The following is a 22,418-nucleotide window of genomic DNA, read 5'->3' as shown; positions in this document are numbered from 1 at the left end:
AAAATGTCACTAGCACTAGACTTTTATGGCTGAGTTCTACCCAACCTATAAAGAGATCATTCCAAATCACAGGAAAAGATGAGTATCTCTCAAATTCACTTTATAAAGGTAGAATTATCTTAATGCCAACATCTGACAAATTATATAAAGGCAGAAAATTGTACCCTGACTGGGGTGACTCAGTTGGGCATTGTTTTTCAAAGCAAAGGGTCACCTTTTCGATTCCCAGTCAGGACACAAGCCTGGGTTGAGGGTCTGGTCCCTGTGCAAGGTGCATACAAGAGACAATCAACTGATGTTTCTCTTTCACATTGATGTTTCTCTCCCTTTCTCCCTCCCTGCCCCTCTCTCTCTGAAAAATAAATAAAATCTTTCTTTAAAAAAGAAAATTGTGATTAGTTAATCATCTGTCTTCCTCACTAGTCTGCAGCATCCGTGTAGACAGGATCCTTTTAAAAATTTTCACATTACCATCTTAAATACTCTAGTAAGCAGAATAACAGCCCCCGAAGATGTCCAAGCCCTAATACTCAGAACCTGTGACTATGTTAGGTTACATGGCAAAGAAGAATTAAAGTTGTAGAGAGAATAAGGTTTTTAATCAGATAACCTTAAAATAGGGAGATTATTCTGAATTATCAATGCAAGTCCAATGTAATCAGAGTCCTTAAAAGTGGAACAGAAAGGCAGAAGAAAGCAAGGGAGAGATCTCATTATGGAAGACTGGTTAGAGAAATACAACATATCTAGCTTTATAGATGGAGGGAGGGGGCCATGAGCCAAGGAATGTGGTAGCCTCTTGAAGATGGAAAATAGCTTCCAAAAGGATCATAGCCCCATCTTGATTTTAGCCCAGTAAGATCCATGTTGAACTTCTAACCTACAGAACTATAAGATAATAAATTTGTGTTGTTTTATACCGTTAAATTTGTGGGAATTTGTTACAGCAACAGTAGAAAACTAATGCGAGCACAAAATAAGACACTCAGCATTCATTTGCTGAATGATGAAACTGCAAAATCCCTTTGTCTATAGATATTGGGTAAAAAGATAAAAATAGTCAACAAGCAGTTGAAAACATCATCAGCCCCACTGGTACTGAAGAGATCCAGATCAAAATCAAATAAGCAGACTATTGTGACTCTTTGGAATCCTACCCACCAAGTCACCCAGAAGAGAGCTTGGGGTTTCTTTTCTGGGGTGATTAGGCAACCCCAGTGACCTCTAAACACCAAACTGGGGGCAAACAAGGCATTTTAATCCATGTTAAAGCTTTTTATAGCTGTGCTTGCTTTATGAGGAAATAAAAACCTCTGTAATTGGGTAAAAATTCCTGGGAATAACCAGTAAAGGTCTTGGAGCTTATCTAAATTAATATAAAACTGTAACTGAAACATTTATGATCCAAGTATGCCAGAGTCTTTTTACAAGCTGGTTTCTAAGCTAGCTAGCTGATGTTTACACGCACATATGCACACACATGTTCCATGAAAAAAGTTAAAGGGAAAAAAATACAAAAAATTAATTATATTCTCTTTTATACCACTGTTCTTTACTAGTTGCACATTTTACCATAGATGGTTTATGTTTTTATGTTCCCCATGGTTCCTCTGTAACATTTAATTTTTTCTATTTTTACATAATTGATGCTTTATGTAAACACTAACAAAGAGACTTATCTGTACCTACACAGTGTAAACCTCATTGAAAGATATTAAGAAACAAAGTTGCCTTGCTGGTGTGGCTCTGTGGGACTGCAAACCAAAAAGCCAGTGGTTCAATTCCCCGCCAGGGCACATGCCTGAGTTGTGGGCCAGGTCCCCATCTGGGGGTGTAGAAAGGCAACTGATTTATAGATGGCCCATTGCACATTGCTCGCTGTTTCTTTTCCTCTCTTTCTCCCTCCCTTCCCCTCTCTAAAAATAAGCAAATAAAATCTAAAAAAATTAATATTAAAAAAAAAGTAAAAAGGAATACAAGCCATCACTCCACCCACCACCCCAAGCGAGTTTCATATTCACATCTATTTGTGAAGCATGTTGGTTCTTCTTAAAGCCCCAAGCAGAATAATAAAAAAGTGATTATTGCATCAGAAAAATTATGGTCATGCCCAAATCTTTAACCAATTTTATGGAAATGTGCAAACTCCAAAAATGTTACCGGATTTAATTTTTTTTAAAGCTAGGGTGGCCTTGGCTGGTGTGGCTTAGCGATTGAGCACCAGCCTGCGAACTGAAAGGTGGCCAGTTCTATTCCCTGAGGCGATCAATGTATCTCTGGCATGTCAAACTTTCTCTCCCTCTCTTTCTCTCTCCCTTCCCCTCTCTCTGAAAATAAAATATTAAAAATAAATAAATAAATAAAAAGCTAGAGTAGAGTTGCCCAGCAGAAAGCTTTCTTTGTAATCTTTTTACATTACTATTGCAGATAGACATGGTGATGACTAAATAAAACTTTATTACTTGCCTTTGGGGTCTGAACTTCCCATGTATCCTTTACTTACCATTTTCCCACTTTTCTCTTCTGTGTTGCTATCACCCAGCAGGGAAATGAGCTGAGATATGGAAAAATGACAATTTCCCAACAATAACATATTATACGTTCAATAACTTCTCATCTATTCATATTTGCTACTATGGTCTCTTTTGATATGAGGCAATATGCACCAACTAAAAAGGCTTTAAGACAACTGCCAAACTAAACATCAAGCATGTGTCCATACAACTACCCTGTTATGTAAACAGTACGGTTTATTAGCTCAACAACAAACTGACTTGACTTACCTTGTTGATTATAAAGTTGATTAACCATTTCTAATCAGCAGAGTTATTAAATCTCAGCTACTCAGGGTACAGTTGGAACATTATTAGTTTTAGTTTGGGTATTATTATTATTATTATTATTATGAATGTCTTTTGTTTCATGTTGGAAATGTAAGTCAAATTATAAAATCATATAAGAAAGTTAAAATGACTAAAACCAGTCAGAGAAAATCTAGCAGATTACATGCAAAAGATTATATGTAAATACGTTTTTTAAAATTTTATTTATTTTTAAATAAAAAAATAAATTTTATTTATTTTTAGAGAGGGGGGAAGGGAGGGAGAGAGGGAGAGAAACATCACTGTGTGGTTGCCTCTTGCACGGCCCCAAATGGGGACCTGGCTTGCATCCCAGGCATGTGCCCTGACTGGGAATCGAACCAGTGACACTTAGGTTCACAGGCTGGAACTCAATCCACTGAGCCACACCAGCCAGGGATTTAAATAAATTTAAAGTGACAGTATATTGTAAGTTCTCTTAGAAGATTCCCTCATACATTTTGCTGTATCAATCAAATAATGTATTAACCAACCAAAAATTATGTATGATATCAGAATAAACCAAGAAAAACTATCTTTCAATGTCACTGCTGTAATCTAAACTGCTTTCAGTACAACTCTGTGACTATCAAGTTATATATGATACACAACTCTTCACCCAGGTGCTGATCCTCAGCCTTGTCCTCAATATAGAAGGAACAGGGTCCTTAGAACCCTGTTTTTCAAACTGTAGGCTGAGATCGGTTAGTGGGTTATAAAATCAATTTAGCCACCATCAGCAATGAGACAGAACAAAGAAGGAAATATTAACATGCACCAAATTATAAGCGACTGCCATAAAGCTTTACTTGTTATCTGTATGTAGGCACACATATATACTAAGTCCTTGATGTACCATGGACTTCTTACTAAGTGATACTGTCAAAAAAGTTTGAAAAACACAGTCTTATTGGAATAGTCTCCAATCTTGGAGTCAGGACTTGGGACTAGAGGTATCTGGGGCATGCACTTGTGAAGGCTGGTGGTACTGGCAAACAGTACATAGGGATGTGGAGGAAGGAATTGATGAAGTAATGACAATTTGTGGGATACAATGATTACTAAGAAGGTTTAAGAAATGAGTTACTAATGCAAAGTGACAAACAGCCCCCCCCCCCAAACACACACACAAACATAGCCCAAATCTCTGGGCTCAGCATACACCACCCTTCCCAGCCAGATTGCAACCTCCCTTTCCACCCCACCTCTTCTTTGCCCTGGCCTTTCCCCTTCCTCCACCCAACATACTATACCCCATTGTGAAATCAACAGTCTTTACACCCTCTGAACCTGTCTTCTCCTTGACCTGGAAGACCTTGCCTTATGAATACTACAGCACTTGGCCATGCACCTGCTGGCTGAATGATGGGTGTCTCCCTGTGAGATTAATACCACTGCCTCCTCCCCACTTACGGATGGAGCTGCCTGGCATGCTTAGCATCCTGCCTTGCATTCCGTAGGCTCCCCGTAGCTTGTTAGTTTTTATTAAATACGCATTCCAGATGTTTAAATATTCGTGTTATAAAGGTCCAACATGCATCCTACACCAGTGTCACTGTGGCAGCTGTGGGGAGTCACTCAATTGTTGGATGAGTGGAGTGACTACTTATTGCCTTTAGAGACAGAGGAAGGGAGAGAGGCAGGGTAAGAAGTATCAATGCAAGAGAGAAGCATCGACTGGGTGCCTCTCATATAGGGGATCGTGTGTACCCAGACCAGGGATTGAACCCACAATCTAGGTATGTGCCCTGACCAGGAATTAAATCCGCAATCCTTCAGTTATGGGGTGATGTTCTAACCAACCGAGCCACATCAGCCAGGGCATCTGTCCCTTTTCTAAGGCTCAGGCTGAGTCAAGGATACATGAGGCCATCTAGATCTCTTTGTTATTTAAGTTTTGTTATGGGGAATTTTAAACATGTATCAAAATAGATGAGAATAACATCCATGCAGTTTTAATAACTTTTCAACTCATGGCCAATCTTGAAAATAAACATTTTTAAAAAGACAAGTTGCCTTATATAGCTCCCCAACCACAGACTTGTCAATAATAGGTCTCAAAGGTACATAAAAAAGAAGTTGTGACAATCTCAGCTAGACTGGACTCCACTGGGAGCAAGTGGTATCAAGAGACCTGTTGGGCTGGGCTGTAAAGATCAGGTATGAAAAACAGCATTTTACAACTTGGGAGTTACAAAAATCAAAACTTATTTGACTGGCTGCAGTCAGCGGTCTAGGCAGCAGTCCCCAAACTTTTTGGCACCAGGGACCAGTTTCGTGGAAGAGTTTTCCCACGGACCAAGGGGCTGGGTGCAGGGGGATGGTTTCAGGATGATTCAAGCACATTACATTCAAGGTCACCTCCTACTGTGCGGCCCGGTCCCTGGTCCATGGCCCAGAGGTTGGGGACCTCTGGCCTAGAGTTCCTGATGCAGGGGGGAAATCTAACTATGAAAGAGGAGCCACAAAATGGGTATAGGACTCAGACAGGATCACAGTGAAGTGCTGGATCCCTAGTTCTGAATCACCACCCTTCAGTTATAGCTACATCTTCAACCACCAGATAATCACCCTGGGGCTCCAGGACAAGTGAAAACTGTATTCTCGGGAAGAAATAAAAATAGAGCTAGTGAATAAGCAAATATAAACCCATAGCATTGAAGCGTTTATAATCAGTTTTAGTATTATATATGTACAGATCAGTAATGCAATCATTTTAATTCTGTGTAGGTCTGGTCTACTTTTATTATTTTTTAATCCTTATTTGAGAACATTCATTTTTTTTCACTGTTTTTATTTTTATTTTTTTAAGATTTTATTTATTTATTTTTAGAGAGAGGAGGAGGGAGAAAGAGAGGGAGAGAAACGTCAATGTGTGGTTGTCTCTCATGCACCCCCAATTGGGGACCTGGCCCACAACCAAGGCATGTGCCCCAACTGGGAATCAAACTGGCAACCCTTTGGTATGCAGGCCAGAGCTCAATTCACTGAGCCACACCAGCCAGGGCTTTTTTTTTTTTTAAATATCTTATTTTATTTTTAAAAGATTTTATTTAATTATTTTTAGAGAGAGGGGAATGGAGGGAGAAAGAGAGGAAGAGAAACATCAATGTGAGAAACATCCATTGGTTGGTTGCCTCTTGTAGGCCCCCAAATGGAGACCTGGCTGGCCTGCAACCCAGACATGTACCTTGACTAGGAATCAAACCAGCAATGCAGGCCAGTGCTCAATACACTGAGCCACACCAGCCAGGGCTATTTATTTTATTTTTAGAGCGAAGGGAAGGGAGGAAGAGAGAGAGCAAACCAATGTGAGACAGAAACATCAATCTGTTGCCTTTCATACATGCCCCAACCAGGGACCAAACCCACAACCCAGACATGTGCCCTGACTGGAAATTGAACCAGGGACCTTTAGCTTTCTGGGATGATGCCCAACCAACTGAGCCACACTGGTCACGGCAATTTTTTCATTGCTTTTAGAGAGAAATATCATAGGCACCCAGATAGGGGATCTGCACCTGGGCCAGGAAACATGCACATCTGGACTGTGGGTCACACACTTCTATGCCCAGACTGGGGATTTAACCCACAACCTAGGCATTTCCCCTGACTGAAACTGAACCTGCACCTTTTCAGTTATGGGATGACACTGAGAGGTCTACATTTTAGGGTACAAAAGCATTTAAAATAAATTTAACCCTTTGAGTGCCAACGTCGCTGTGAGCAACGCTGACAAATTTTCCCAAAAGTGCCAACATCGCTGCCAGTGACTCTTTTTTTGATGGCTATGAATGTAAATAACGATGGAATAATTTGTATTTTATGTTTTATTCTCTTTTTTTGTACCTCAGGTTATATATTGATATAATTTTTTTCTCATGTTGATCCAAATTTCAATTACACATGGCACTCAAAGGGTTAATATATTGACTTTGGACATTTTAAATGCTTACAAGTATTTAAATAATAATTAATGTTTAAATGCTTGAAAAATTGTAAGTGGTTAAACCTGAAAGTTTTCATTTATTAGTTATGAAAGCAGTTTGTACATATTTAGAAAAATGCTAATTTATTACTACTGGAATAATTGCTCATTTGATAGATTTATTAATAAGTAGATGGATCACTAAATAATGCACAAAGCGTTATAGGTTTTTCCCTCCATGCTAAGCCCTTGGGACATAAAGAATCTTAGGGCATGTGAGGAATCGATGTGCCTTTTCCCCACTGCTGGCCTGTGGGCAGTGTCCTGAAGAGGCTGACATGACTGTCTTGCTAACTGGACGGTCCTGGCTGAGGATGGTTGAAGGAATGGATAGAAAAGACCTGTGGAATCGTTTCTTGGCCTTTTGGCTAAGATCAAGTGTAGAAGAGACCTGTGGAGCCATGTCTTGTCTGTAAGAAGCCCCTTCCAATGGGGATTTTAATTATTTGCAACCTTATGGCCTGCTTCTGCACCCCACCCCCACCTCCTCCACTGGCTCTCAACCATGGCTGCACATTAAATCTCCTAGTGATGCTCCCTGGGTTCCACCTCAAGATTCTGAGCAAATGAGTTTGAGGTACAACATGGTAGGAGACTGCTGAAAGCTCCCCATGTGATGCTAATGAGCAAACAGGGCTGAGAACCACTGCTCTAAGGAAGTCATCTCTTCTCCCTTTGGAAGTTTATGTTTCTAGCTCAGATTGTGGGTACCTACGTCTGTTCCTTCCCTCTCCTCCTAGACTGTGGGCTCCCAGCTGGCCTTCCAAACAATGCATTTGGCCCTTCCTAGTTCTGGGTCACTCCAAGTGCCCATTGCTGACAGAAGTAGCTAAGTCACACCTTACTTGGAATTTAGGTTCTACAGTTAATGCTTATGACACTAAATGAGTCAAAATCACTCTCGACAACCCCTCAGGAAGGCCCTGCCCTGGAACCTGATGTCCTGTCTCCCAATCCCCATCGAACTTCCTCCTGGGCAGAACAGAAGGCTGCTGCCTCCACCACCAGGGATCAGAGGAAATGGGTGGTTTATGTTTAGGAGCCACCTTGCCTAAGAAATGCACACTGAAACACATGCCTCACCCTCAGCACAGCAGTACGCTTGTGTCATGAACAGCCCACAGGAACCGGAGTGACTGACCCTACAGGAGACACATCTCTCCCATCTCACACCCACTCCTGAGCATATGGTCCTCACATCCACTGGTGGGTGGAATCGCCCACACCATCTAGAATTTTTGTCTAAAATGTAGAGCTGAATTCATGTGATGTGATGCATGGAGCAATGCCCCTCCATGGCACAATCCATCCAGCTCAAGTAGGTCCTCCTCTTCCTTCCACCTGCCCCACAAGCAGCTGGCCCAGCCTCTCACCCTCCACGACCTCCCTTCCCTCCCTCTTAATGGAAGTTATGGTGCCCTAGGGTTCTTTCCTTGGCACGGCTCATTCACTGTCTCCCTAAGGGCTCTCAGTCTTCATTAGGGCTCCTGAATCCATATAAAAAATGGTGAGACCTCCCACTCCATTTAGGGTACATGTGGTCCAAGACATTCCTCACTTCTACTCTGGGAAGAAGGAAGGACGGGAAGACCTCCTCCAGGCCTTGCGAGTCTGGCTTGCAGGGTATAAAGGAATATAATAAAGACTATTGGTATATATTTTTAAAAATAAACGAATGAATGCTTGATAAAAAGGAAGCTTCCATCTCCTTTGGTAAGATACTCCACCCTCCCCCTGACCTCCACCTCCAGTATTGTCTGAGGCTTAGATTTCACCCCCTCATCTGGGATCCCAGGCCAGGCCTTATGCCACACCAAACTCAGAAGTACTCACAGGCCTTTAATCCAGAACTGCCTGGCCACACTACATCACTGCCCTAGGATGGTGGAGAGGGATAAAGATGTATGGTCAGGTAGGCCATGCCAGCTCTGAGTCCAAGAGGGGTGGGCTAGGTCAGGCGGGAGCCTGGGCAGGGGGTTCCTGGCCCCAGGAGATGAGAGAGTTGCTGGCCTGGGCAAGCTCGGTGATGGACACCCGGCCCCGCTGTCGGATGAAGTTGGCCACAGCAGCCAGTTCCTCCGGGGTTATGTAGATGAACTTGCCCCTGTCGTCAATCACACCTGTGGGAACACACAGATTGTGGAGCTGATTCTTCTGGACCTTCCCCATCTGGCCTGAGAATGCCCTCCCACCCCTTCACAATTGGCTCCGAGCCCTGCAAGTGTGTCTGGCCTTTCCTGGCTGCATCCAATCTAGCTAGGTGTCAAGTCAGGCTTTCATGCCTGCCCTGGTCACCCTGAGCCATCCCCAGGCCTTGGCATGTCCTCTTTGTAACTGTGTCCCCCTGCTCAGTGTCCCTCATTGCACACTGTTCGCCCCACCCTCGGTTATCATCCTGCCTCTGCAACAAGTCCCTGGAGCCCCCTGTGGCTAGACACTCCCCAAGGCCAAGGCCTGTAATGATTGAGTCTTATTATCTCACCTGTCAGAGTCCCTTCAGCCAGTAGGTCCTGAATTCGGTTTATGGTGTCCTGTGAGGAGAACAATTCTCAGAGCAGAGACGGGTGCTGCCATCCCCAGAAAAGGCACCTGCAACCTTCATGCCACCACAGCCAAATCTTCTCCTCCCCACTCCCATGGCTGCTCACCCACCCAATGTGACTCTGTGCTCCTCTGGAGGGGAGAAGAAAATAAGGGGCTCTGGTCCTGGGGCCCTACAAGACCCCCAAGAGAAGTGCCTTTCCAACCAGAAGAAGAGCAGCAGTGACATTTGGCCATGAAGGCTGGCACAGCTTGTTTGCAAGAGTTGTCAAGGTAACTGGGTTTTGGTTGCATTAGTTACAGGGACTGCTGGAGAGATGGGACTTTTTCTTTCCTTCCCTGCTTGTTCTCCCATCTAGTAGAAAGACAGGATTCTTGGAATGCTACGAGAGTCCTACTCTCTGCTCCAACCTGGTTGCAGGCAGGGTGGAGGGAGCATCAAAACTCTCCATCTTCAGCGCAGGCCCCCTCTGACAGCCACACAGATCCCACGGCCACACTCAAAACAAAAGGCTACCTGCCAGGGCTTACCTGAGTCCGTAGGCCCACCTGGGAAGCCAGGTCCTCCAAGAGCACAACCTTGGACTGCTACAAAGAGGGAGGAAAGGGAGAGAGGCTGAGTGGGCAAATCCCTCTCAGCATAAACAGGTTTGCAATCTGATCTGCTCTGTCTGCTTTGGGTGGCTGGGCAACACTGTACAGATTCCTAGGGAAGAGCCTCGAGCCCCTCACACCCTCACTCACACACTCTCCTAACCACCCATATATAAAGACACACACACTCCTAAATTCTCCTTCCCGCGTGCGGGAGGCATCCAGCTAAAACCGCCACCTGGCCCGCAGGCCCCATTCCGGACTGGCACCCACACTGACACAGACACACACATGGAGAGCTGAGCACAGCTGCCACCGCCTTCTGTGTAGCCAGCTGTATATTTTTAACATCATGGACAGGTTGGAAAGGGAAGCACCAGAAGACAAAGGGAGGGGGTGATAGTCACCAAAAGTTATTTTAAAAAACTGTCACCAGAATTTGTGTTTGCTCAGGACCTGCCAGGACAATGCACTGAGAAGGTGTGGGGTATGCAATGGTGACCAAAACAGCTCCCGCCCCCAGGTCATGGTCAGGCAGGAGAAACAGGCAAGAATGTGAACAAGGAGAGAGCAGATAAAAGGGCCCCGTAAGCAGGGGCCTCTGCAGAGGCGGTAGGGCTCATTCCCACTTTGCTTTTGCTTACTGCCCCTGGCCCAGAAATCTCCACACTTCTTTTTACCATCCTCTTCACACTATCCAAGGCACTGGGCCCACCCTTAAAATAACTGTCGTTCTCGCTCTTAGAGCTTTCCGTACACAGTCATATTCCATGTGCTTCCTGAAATCCTCAGCAAAGTTTAGTTCAGGGGGGTGCAGCTGAGGGCCCACTGCTGGGCCCTGCATAAGTACCTGCCCCTGCCTCCCCTACAGACAGCACAGGACTCGAAAGAAGGCAGTCTTTTATGTTTCTGTGATTCTTTCATAGCAAGTGAGCTGGGGGAGGAATGACATGGTGACACCACCTGGGCTGAGATGACATGTGACTGTTCTAAATGTCAAACTGAATGTGCAAGCAGCGAGGCGAGGGAGCGGCAGTTGAACCAGGAAATGGGCAAGCCCAAGGTGACCTGGCCAGCTGGCCTCTATCTACAAAGCAGGGGCGGTGCTGGGTTCTCATAGACAGCTCAAAGTGGGAGCATGAAATCACCCCAGGTGGTCCCTTTTGACCTAGACTGAGGGGTGCTGAGGCCAAAAATGTGCTTGGAAAAACAAATGAACCAACCAAGCCCTGATCAGAAAGGAGAGTGGGCCGACCAACAACAACAGTCAGACCTACGCTTCACATAAACCCTGCTGCACACAGAAATGTGCCACCAGTTCTGAAACCCTATAAAAGGGTCCACCCCCTTGGAGCCTGGAAGGCGGGTGGGCTAAATTTTGGAAGTCCTCCTTTTTCCTGCAGACAGGAGCTCTGGGAAAATCAGACAGGACAGGCTGGAAAGACCTCTGAGGTCCAGAAGAGTTTGGAGAACCACCAGAAAATGGCTCCTCCAGAGCCACTGAAAGCAAGGGGCTTTTTCTCCAGTTGCTGTAGAGGACAAGGGGAGCTAAAGCTGATGGAGGAGGGCTCCCTGGAGGAGACACACATGACCATGTTGCTGCCCACTGGGTGGATGGGGACAGAAAGTCCCAAACGGCAGCAGGGAAGTGTGAGAGGTCCCACCTGGCTGCAGCCCTCACTCCTGTGTGCCAGGGTGGAGAATGGGCTCCGTTGAGGGGAACGGGCACAGCCTGAGGAAGCGTTCTTCCTCCTGGGAAACCCTGGTCCCCAGGCTGTGAGCCCAGCCTTGCTGGGAGGCATCTAAACTTTGCTTTCTTTCAGAAGGTGGGGGTACGATTATGCAAGCCCTGGCTCCTTGGCACCCCCTAGTATCACCCCCACCCCCGCTACCTCTGTACTCTTTCCCTCAGCCGCCTCTGCACCTCTGCGCTCCTCTTGAAACCTGCTCACATCCTTCGTGGGAGACGAGAAGTTGCTTAGCAGCAAAGCGGAGCAGGACAGTGCTTATACTTATGCAACCTGGCACAGCACCCGCAGACAGAGGGGGACACACCTGCCACCACGCCCTAGGTTCCAAAGGAAATAGCATTATTCCCCCTCGCCCCCCAAGACCCAAGTTCCAGGTCAGGAACACATGGCAGGGGATGCTTGTTTCATGTCAGCAGAGCCTCAGTGTGACAGAACTGACCGAGAATACATGTGAAGAAACTTGAAAACACAATGACTCACTGAGCGTGGGGTCTGAAGAGCAGGGAAACTGTCAAACCCTGAGTGTGAGGAAGGAATCAAAGGCTCACACCTCCCACATGGACCCAGGTCTTTCTCCACCTCCGGGGCCAGGAGAAGAGACTCTTCTGGCCAGGACCCCGGCAGTTCAGCCCCTCTTGGTCCTGCTGCCCACTCCTGCTCATCCTGGAGTGAAGCTCCTACAGCCCCTACTTCGCTCTGCTCTCTCTAGGCCCTAAGAACATGGATCTCACACACACACACACACACACACACACACACACACACACACACACACGAGGCAGGAAGCTGATACCAGGCTCTGCTCTTTGGCTTCTTACCTTAATGTAGTTGATGAACTCCGTCAGGAAACTGTGGGACTAGAGGAGCAGAGAAACCAGAGTGAGTGTCCCCCATGTGGAGGCTGCAGGGGACTGTGCCTACCCACCTGCCCAGCTGAATGCCACCTGCCTGGCTGAGTGCCACCTGCTTATGTGCCTCCTTGGGTGCCCACCCAACCACATGCATGTGCCACCTGCTTTGGCAAGCAGCACAGCCCCCACAGTGAGGGTGTTGGAGTTGCCTCTCCCAAGGCCAAGGCCCCCCAATGCTGAAGCCTGCTGGGCATCATGCCCACCCATCTCTCACTGCCTGACTAGGGAGGCAGGGAGGAGCAGCAGGATGTCTGGTCTGCCACAGGGCCCGCCTTGGTGGGTGCAGGGAGGGTTTTGTAGGAGTGGCAGGCCCACCTGCTCCTCAGTCATGGTCTCGCCCACACCCTCCTCCTCCACCACGAAGGCCTCCTTCAGTTTCAGGTACTCCTCATGCTCTCGCTGGGCCTGCTCCTCCCGGGCTTTCCTCTCCTCCTCCTCCTGTGGACACAGAGTGGGCAAGAGTCAGGTACCTGGGCACAGGTGCCCACCCCATCCCTGTCCTGATCCCTGCTGCCCCAGCAGGGCACCAGGTCACACAGCTCAGCCCTTTCTTGGGGACAGAGCTCCTTTAAGACCTCATCTCTCTGGCCCCCATGCTGAACAGAAGGCAGAGGATCCACTCCTCATCAGTTCATCCGTCGTCGTCGGCAGCTGTCCGTCTCGAGAGACGATGGTGTAGCTTCTTAAGAGTCTATCTGCACCGCCGAGAATGGCTGTGCAGTCCGACTCGGGAGTGACATGGTATCTGTCTCCTCCCGTGTTGAATCGACATCTTGCGATGACGCTGAAGCTACAGAGCCTGGGCAGGGTAATATGGAGGGTCTGCTGTTGCCCATGCAGCAGACCCCCCCTCTCTTCGCAGCTGAAGGGTCCAAGGGAAAGACGGAGTCGATACAGCTTGGGTTCAGGTGCGCCGCAGGAGTTGCCGGTGTTGACTACAACGTCAAACCGCCTTAGGGACTCCGGCTCCGGATTTTCTGTCGGGGTTTACTCCCTTAGCCTTTCCCCTGAAGAGGTATGCCGCAAGGCAGCGGAGGTTTTTTGGAGTCAGAGTTTTCCTTCTCTGATGTACCCTGACTGGAAGATCGAACCAGCGACACTTAGCTCGCAGGCCGACGCTCAATCCACTGAGCTAAACCAGCCAGGGCAAAATCATCAGTTCATCACTCCCCAGACAAATGTTGCTTGGCCTCCCTCTCCTTGAAGCCCCACCATAGCCCCACCCACAATAACCTCCAGTGACCCCTCCCTCTCTCTCCTGTCATGTTCAAACAAACACCCACGGTCCACTTCCTCACTATCCATCCATTCATCCCTCTGGCCCATTCTAATCTGGCTTCTGCATACCCAGCTCCTCTGAAACAACTCCTGCTCCAGTCTCATCCATGCCCTTAATCCCACCAAATCCTAGGCACAACCAGCAGGCCTCACATCCCGGTCCTCCCAGTGGCATTGGGCAGAGCTGACCACTCCCTCTTCCTTCCCTTGGCTTCCAGACTACCCTCTCCCGAACTTCCTCCAGCTCCTCAGGCCATTCTTTCCACCTCCTCCATCACTCAGCCCTGTCCCTTCCCCCTCTTCCATTCCCTCTCCATGCCCACATAATCAACAAGCACTTCCTCGCCAGTGACTGCCACAGCTGTATCCCTGCCCAAATCTCTATTCCCAGGCACACAGTAGCCCACGTGACACACCCACTGGGCCATCACACAGGCCCCTCAAATTGACTGATGTTCCAGAAAGACCTTGTGATCTACTCCCCACATGTCTGGTCCTCCTCCTGAGTCCCTAGCTCAGTGAGTCACACAGCCACCTGGCCAGCTGCCCCAGTCAGAAATGAGGTCCCATGTAACACTTATTTCATTAACTTCCAGAAAGCTTCTCAGTCCATCCATGTCACTCCATCACCACCTGGTACAACAACCTCCCCACAACCTAACCCATTTTCCAGAGCTCTCAGAAAGGTATTTTTAAAACATGAAGCTCAAGCAGGGACAGGGAATATACAGGACGAGCCAGAGCATCTCTCAGTACCAAGAGTAAGAAAACAATGAAATATGTCAAAGGTATACAGGAGCCAGCTCCTAATGGCCAAAGAGCTCCTAATGGCCAAGGTTGGAACAACCTCAGCAACAAAATAAAATAGTATTAGATTATAAGACAAAGTACAAAATAAAGTCATAAATCCATGTAGATAAAAATAAACAATTGCATATATAAATAGAGAAGATAAATCTTCTGCAGAAAAGAATTCCAAATACTTTTGTAAATGCTCTCCTCTCGAGGAGGTAGATATAACTCCCCACCCCTGAAGTGTGGGCTGTGGAGTGACTTGTTTCTGAAGAAGTATGAAAAGGGGGGAGTAACACTACAGTAGGAAATTGACAAACACCCTAGGTGATCTAGGATAACATCACTAGTGACAAGTCAAGTTGATAACATGTACCACTGATACACTGTGTTGAAGATGGCACTTCACATGTGACCTTCCTCCCAGAAATCCATAACCCCAGTCTCACCATGAGGAAAACATCAGCCAAGCACAAACTGAGGAACATTCTACAAAATACTTTCCCAAGTCCTGGCTGGTGTGGCTCAGTGAATTGAGCACCAGCCTGCAAACCAAAAGGTCACCAGTTCGATTCCCAGTCAGGGTACATGCCTGGGTTGTGGGCTAGGTCCCCGGTTGGGGGAGTACAAGAGGCAACCAATCAATGTATCTCTTACGTATCAATGTTTCTCTCCCTCTCTTTCTCCCTTCCTTCCTCTCTCTCTAAAAATAAATAAAATCTTTAAAAAATATTATATAAAAAATACTTTTCCACTATTCCTCACAACAATCAAGATCATCAAAAGCAAATCTGAGAAACTGTCACAGCCCAGAGGAGGCTGAAAAGACATGACAACTAAGCGTAATGCGGTATCCTGGAAAAGAAAAAGGATACTGGGCCCCTGGCTGGGTAGCTCAGTTGGTTGGAGCATCATCCTGATACACCAAGGTTGTGGGTTCAATCCCCAATCAGGGAACATACAAGGATCAATCAATGAATACTTAAAAAGTGGAACAACAAATCAATGTCTCTGTCTCTGTCTCTCTCTCTTACTCATTCTCTCTCTAAAATCAATTTTTAAAAAATTAATTAATTATAAAAAGGATATTGGGGGAAAAGTAGTAAAATCTGAATAATTTGTGGGGTTTACTTAATAATAATGCATCTACATTAGTTGCAAGAAATATGCCACAATAAGGTAAGGTGTTAATAACAGAGGAAACTGAGGGGGCGAAGAGCCCCAGGATACCGAAGGTGCATTAGGCAGAGTCAATATTCATAAAGGTGCAAAACGCTCTCTGCTAATGCCTCCCCTCTGCTGTGTTCTGGTCCATTTGCTAGAGCACCCATAGTGAGGCTTTCTCCCATCCAGCACCCCTGGACAATAGGCCAGTCAGAGCCCAAAGGCACCAAGCCCTGGGGTCTTCCCAGCTGGGGCAGCCCAGGCTCTCACCCTATATCACATCACATCTTTGGGCCCTTTCTTAGGCACCTGGTTCTCAGAAGAAAGGAAGTATCTGGCAAACAAATGCTCATTAACCACTTTTATTGCAGTGGGTGGCCCCCATCCCTGAGCATCTCCTCTATGCCAGGCCCTGAAGAAGGACCTGGTTCAGGCAGAGGCCACCATCTCACACAATGACCTATAACAGCCTCAAGGCTCTCAGGATCCAGACACCCCCCCACCTCCTTTTTTTTTTTTTTTTTTTTAAGATTTTATTTACTTATTTTCAGAGAGAGGGGAAGGGAGGGAGAAAGAAAGGAGAGAAACATCGATGTTCGAGGGACTGGTTTCCTCTCGCACGCCCCCAACCAGGGACCTGGCCTGCAACGCAGGCATGTGCCCTGACTGGGAATCAAACCAGTGACCTTTTGGTTCGCAGGCTGGCACTCAATCCACTGGGCCACACCAGCCCGGGTCTCCCCTTACCTCTATGACCCTCTCCTTGCTTATCCTGCTCTGGCCACTCTCACTAACTCAATGTTTTTCAAGTACTCCAGGTATGTTCAATATATCACATACATGAAACTCCCATCTCAGGCTCTGCTGTTCAGTGGCAGCTCTACACAGGCTGCACCGAAAGCCCAGGGACCAAGTAAACTAGGGCCTGTCCCTGCACCTGGTCTATGGCCCATCTTCTGGGTTCAAGGAGTTGGGGAGCTGCATGGGAAACAAGGCTGCCTGGTCAGGTGTCAGAAGTCAGGATCTGGGGTGAGTCTTACCTTCTGTTCCTCCTCTAGCCGAAGCCGCTCCTCCTCCTTCTTCCACTCTGCCTCACGCTGGGACTCAAGGCGTTTCCGCTCCTCACGCTCAGCCTCCTCTGCCTGAGGAGAGGCCTTCATAGGCACACATCCCTACACCCAGCTAGAGCTTGCCCACCTCCCAAACAGGCCAGGGTGAAGAACAGGCAATGCCTGGACCAGGCCACAGACCAAGGCTGCGGGAGACAAAGCTAGGGAAGCAGCGAACACCAGCCCAGCATGCAAAGAGCCTCAATGGGAGGGTGTTCCCTATGGGACAGGGAAGGCAGGGCCCTTTCCCACTTCCCAGAGCTGCAGCCCACTCCTGCTTGCCTCACGCTGGGCTTTTCGTGCTTGTTTTTCCTCCAGCTTCCGTAGTTTCTTGGCTCCAATTTTCCCTGACAGGTGAGTTTCTGCTGGCTTCTCGCTTTCTTCCTCATGAGCTGAGTGTGATCAGAGAAGGAAACTTCAGGTCCTGGCTAGAGACGACCAATGGTGATGGATCCACTCTACCCCTTATCTCTGTGCCCTCATGGGTGGTTCCCCTTCTACCCACCTGCAAATATCATCAGCTCAGCTCTGCCCTCCAGAGGCATGTGCCATGAATGAAGAAATTCAAACCCTAAGTGTGCATGTGTTAGAGGCGGTGGTGGGGTAAGGGGACCACGGGACAAGGGGAGAGATGACAACTACAGATGCCGCATAGCCATAGAGCGAGGCGCCAAGTTCTAGTATCTGAATGTCTGCAAATCACAGACAGGGCTGTCTGGGCTTGCAGTTCTCTGCTTTCTGTATCTAAGCCAAAGCTCCAGGGAAGAATAGCCCCAGGGGAATTTTATCCACAGGTCTCCCTCCCCCTCAAATCTCAAATCATCCTCACTGTGGTCTGGAACTGCTGAGGGTTCTGGACTCAATCCCTGGCCAGGATTATCCCTTTGACCCACCAGACTCAAGGCAATAAGACAGCCCAAAACCCAGGATTACCCTAGGGCCAAAAACTCTTAAAGTTATAAAGACCTGCTGATTCCTTAGCAGCAAGGATGTTAGATTCCAAGTCTGAGACAGGAGGGATGGTGCAACAGAGGGCCTCTCTTTTGAGCCAAAGGGGCTGATTTCCAAGGGTACAAGGGTAAAAGCCCCAAATGCCTCTTCCTCAGCCTCAAGACAGCTATGGAGCACTGGAGAGGAGATATTCTTTCTTATGATTGATCCCAAGGGCTCTGTTGGTCTCCCAGTACCAGGGAAATAAAGGCCTCTGTCAAAAGAATATCTTTAGATTTTCGGCCAAGATGGAGGCCTAGACTGACACGCTCCATCTTCCTCCACAACTAAGAAGGCCTACAACTACCACAAAACCAGAAATAACCAGAAGTCCCAGACAATAAAGCTACATGGAAGTCCAACGTATGAAGTTATAAACAAGTGGTGCTCATCCGGACGGGTAGGAGAGGCGAAGCCGGGGCAGAGAGGTCAAGCTGTGCTGGCAGCAGCAGCAGCAGTGACCGGCGGCGGGACTGTGGTAAGCACAGACACCCATATTTAAGGGGAGGCGAGAAGTGCCTGGGGAGCAGTCCCAGCTGCAGACCAAACCCGTCAGCTCATGATTCCAACACCAGGGAAGGCAGACCCCCATTGCCTCAGACTATGAGGGCTGGAGGGGATGGGGATGGAGGAGGAGGCTCCCAGTCTCTCAGCGGAGAGTGAAAGGCAGGAATCCATCTTGGACCTCTGCCCCCACAAAAAACGCCACAGCGCAGTGAGAAGGGTAGCCCAGTAGTGATGAGTGCACAGGGCTCTGTCCCCTATAGTGTAGGAAGTGTGACAGCCCCACCCAGAAAGCAAAAAACTGCCAGGATGGCAGGAATAATGATAAAGATCCCAATCATGCAGCTGACCAGAAAGCAAATACATGAATTAACAGACAAACAGGTAATCTTTCTGAGGCTCAGTTCAGAGCTATAGTTATAAGACAGCTTACAGAAATAACAGCGGGACTTAATCAAGACAGGAAAGGAATGAAGACTAGTCCTGTTGAAATGAACGAAAACACATATGAATGAAGTGGTGAGGGAAGGAAAACCAGGGATCAAATCAACAAATTGGAACACAGGGAAGGAACAAACAGTCAACCAGTGCAGAAAGAAAAAACAAAAAGTGGGGAAAATGAGGAGAAGCTCAGAAACCTCTGTGATAACTATAAAAGAGCGAACATCCTAATTATAGGGTTATCAGAAGGTGAAAACTAGAAATTGAAAAATTATGTGAAAAAATAATGAAGCAGAACTTCCCTAACTTGGGGAAGGAAATAGACTTACAGGTCCAGGAAGCACAGAGAGTTCCAGAAAAACTGGACCCAGGGAGAACCACTCCAAGACACATTATAATCAAAATGTCAAAAATTAAAGATAAAGAGAGAATCTTAAAAGCAGCAAGAGAGAAGAAGAGAATTATGTACAAAGGGGTCCCAATTAGACTATCAGCTGATTTCTCAAAGGAGACTCTGCAGGCAAGAAGGGACTGGCAAGAAATATTCAAAGTAATGAAAAGCAAAAACCTACAGCCACGATTACTCTATCCAGCGAAGCTGTCATTCAGGATAGAAGGGCAGAGAAAGTGCTTCCAGGACAAAATAAAACTGAAGGAGTTCGTTAGATCCAAACCACTGTTATATGAAATGTAAAAGGGACTTGTTTAGAAGAAGGAGGAGCAAAACTATGAACATTAAAATGAAAACGGTATCACAACAACCAACAACAGAAGCTAGGGAATCAAAACAAAGGCAAGCTAAGTAGGCAATGAGAGTGGAAAAGGAATTATAGGTATGGGGAACATTATGGGGGGGGAGGTAAGTGGGGACGGGGAAGGGAGGAAAGGGAGGGAGATGGTACAGGAATTAAGAAGCATAGTAGGAGGGAGTAGAGTAGACAGGACGAAGTTGAGAAGAACTATATGCACACCAATAGGCATGGACCAAGGGGTGAGGGACAACGGGAGGGGGGGGGTCACTGGGTGGAGGGGAGCAGAGGGAAAAGAAATTGGGACAACTGTAACAACATAATCAATAAAACATATTAAAAAAAAAAAAAGAATATCTTTATCCTCAAACTCTTCTTTTGGGCAACCCCACTCCAGGGACTGCAGAAGCTCTCAGCCAGGAATGAGTATGCCCACAGGAAGAGTGCTGGGATATAATGAGTGAACTAAGGAACTCCCCCAGTCAATCTAAAGACCCCTGCCTTCCTGCTTGGACACTGAGAACCAAGATGAAGGAAGAGGGTGTTGGTTCAATGGAATAGGGTCAGGATCCAGAACTTCTGGTCCCTAGGACCAAAGACCGGTTCCTAAGTCTGGCCATCCTCCATCCTATGGCTCCCAGACATTCCTCCCACACTGTGGCTTCACACCTTGCTCTTCCAACAAGCTTTTGGGGTCCTCTCATTCCCTAACCCAGTTCTCTTCCCCTCTAGGATGTGGACCTGCTCACCTGGGATGACGGCCTCCTCTTCATTTTCATCCACCTCAGACCTGGCCAATCGCTGGGCTTGACGCTGGGCCTGCAGACGACTGCCCAAGTCCCTGCGGCGCCGGGGTCTAACTCCAGCCCTCTGCTCCTCAGGCTCCAGGGGCCGAGGCTGGGCCGCTCGGCCTGCTATGACCAGCTCTTCATCGTGCAGTGACTCTTGGGTGTCTGTAGGGAAGAGAGGAACCATAATGTAGTCCAGCAGCCCACCTACCTGATGGCAAGGGAGCAACATCCTAGAAGCCTCATCCTCCTCTACTCAACTTCCTCCAGGCTCCTGATGGACACAGCACAAATCCCAACTCCTCAGACCATTGAGGCCTTTACAACCCAGACTCACACCTTGACCCTATGCAGCAAGATCACTCTTTCCCTCCTGCCTGTGTTGATACCTTTCCCTTGAAGGTCCTACCTTTCTAGCTGACCCGTCAAGAGATTGCTACCTTGATGGAGCAAGATGGCGCTGAAGCTCGAACTCCTCCAGGAAGCCCACTCTGACCTCTCCAGACCTCACGCAAATGCCCCACTGCAGGACTGCATTTCTTTCTTGCCTAATACCATCTACCATGGTTTTATCTGGCATTGCAACCAGAGAGCCCACCTGGGGGCTGTCTTTCCTCCCAGGAAGATTTGATGGCTATCTGCCTTACCTCAGTTTCTCTCTCCTGCCCTTAGAGCATGCAGGTGCTCTCAAGTAGCTTGTGTGCCCAGAGAGGGGGAAGGACATTATATACAAAGCCATATGCTGACAAGAAAAGGGGGTGGGGTGGGGAATAACGGGTCTATCTGTTCTATGTCCTGGCAGATGAAAGACATAGCCTTCTGATCAGGGTGCAGAACAGGGAGAAGGGTGCACGGGTGTCTCCTTGGGTGGAAAGGAGAGAGCTTCAGGCAGTTCCCTGGAGCTGCCTCGTGCTCTCTCCAGCTCATGGGTAGGCAGAAGATACTCTAGTGCTCCCTTCTTGGCACCGGCTCTGGAGCCAGCCTGGGTGGGATGGAAATTCCTGCGACTTCTTTCCAATGGGCTCGGACGGGGGTCGCCCCAAAAAGAGATGGCGGCGTGTGTCCGCCAGAGCCTAGCCTCTTTGCGTGTGTACATCTGCATTACTAAGGGGCAAGGTGAGGGGTGGGGTGAGGGTGTCTTTCGGGCCGGGGAGTAAGGTGTAGCACGCAGCCATGCAGTCGCGGGTGCCGACACTGAGGCTCCTGCTCCCAACCGGTCCCCAGTCGCGCACGTAAGTTCAAGAACTCGAACTAGCTCAGCGGCTAGCTCTTCGTCAGCGCCGCAGGGCGTCACTGCGCATGCGCAGGAGTCGCGACGCCACGGCCTACCACGGCTCAGGTCAGAGAGCGGGGCCCCACCAGCCCTGGCGCGGCGGCATCCCCTACCTGCTGCCACTCGGCCCTGTCTGCGAGTCAGGAAGAGAATAAGGCCGACAAGCAGAGCAGCCGCCACTACGTACACCACGGGGGCCACCATAACGACGGCTTCCAGATGGTACCTGCTCGTCCACCCTGAGGCCCGAGATCTCCCAGGCCCCGCCCAACGCCCCTGTGACTCCTCCCGTTTCCTATTGTAGACCCCGCCCACCAGTCTGGACCCCGCCCAGGCCGCACGTTTCACAGAGACCTTAATTTTTTATTTTAAAATAAAATTTGGAGCCTGGTTGGTGTGGCTCAGTGGTCTGAATGCCGGCCTGCAAACTGAAGAATCGTATGTTCGATTCCCAGTCAGTGCACACGCCTGGGTTGCGGGCCAGGTCCCCAGTTGGGGGCGTGGTGTCTCTCTCACACGATGTTACTCTCACTCTTTCTACCTCCCTTCCCCTCTCGCTAAAAATAAATGAATAAAATCTTTTAAAAAATTAATTTTGGGGCCATAAAAAAACATATTAAGTGGAAGTTATTACAAACAGTTATATGCAGTGTGACAACATTAATATATGTCTTTAGAGCACTG

The 22,418-nt window shown here is 47.8% G+C and overlaps 1 protein-coding gene across 1 annotated transcript; it reads right to left on the bottom strand.

Moving 5' to 3' along the window:
• Positions 1 to 6,948: 6,948 nt before the first annotated feature.
• DDRGK1 (DDRGK domain containing 1) lies at positions 6,949 to 22,008 on the bottom strand. Its single transcript, XM_090286114.1, has 9 exons — positions 21,848 to 22,008; positions 20,423 to 20,626; positions 17,272 to 17,381; positions 16,921 to 17,022; positions 12,962 to 13,084; positions 12,554 to 12,592; positions 9,922 to 9,978; positions 9,332 to 9,380; positions 6,949 to 8,969 (listed from the first exon to the last, which is right to left on the bottom strand). The coding sequence occupies exons 1-9, from the start codon at positions 21,936 to 21,938 to the stop codon at positions 8,803 to 8,805; spliced, it is 942 nt and encodes a 313-aa protein (XP_090142240.1). The 5' UTR covers positions 21,939 to 22,008; the 3' UTR covers positions 6,949 to 8,802.
• Positions 22,009 to 22,418: the final 410 nt, after the last annotated feature.

This window comes from Furipterus horrens, unplaced genomic scaffold, assembly GCF_987537825.1.
Source record: "Furipterus horrens unplaced genomic scaffold, mFurHor1.1.pri manual_scaffold_8, whole genome shotgun sequence".
Lineage (NCBI taxonomy): Eukaryota > Metazoa > Chordata > Mammalia > Chiroptera > Furipteridae > Furipterus > Furipterus horrens.
The sequence above is the reverse complement of the archived record's forward strand: the minus strand, read 5'-3'. Positions and strand labels throughout refer to the sequence as shown.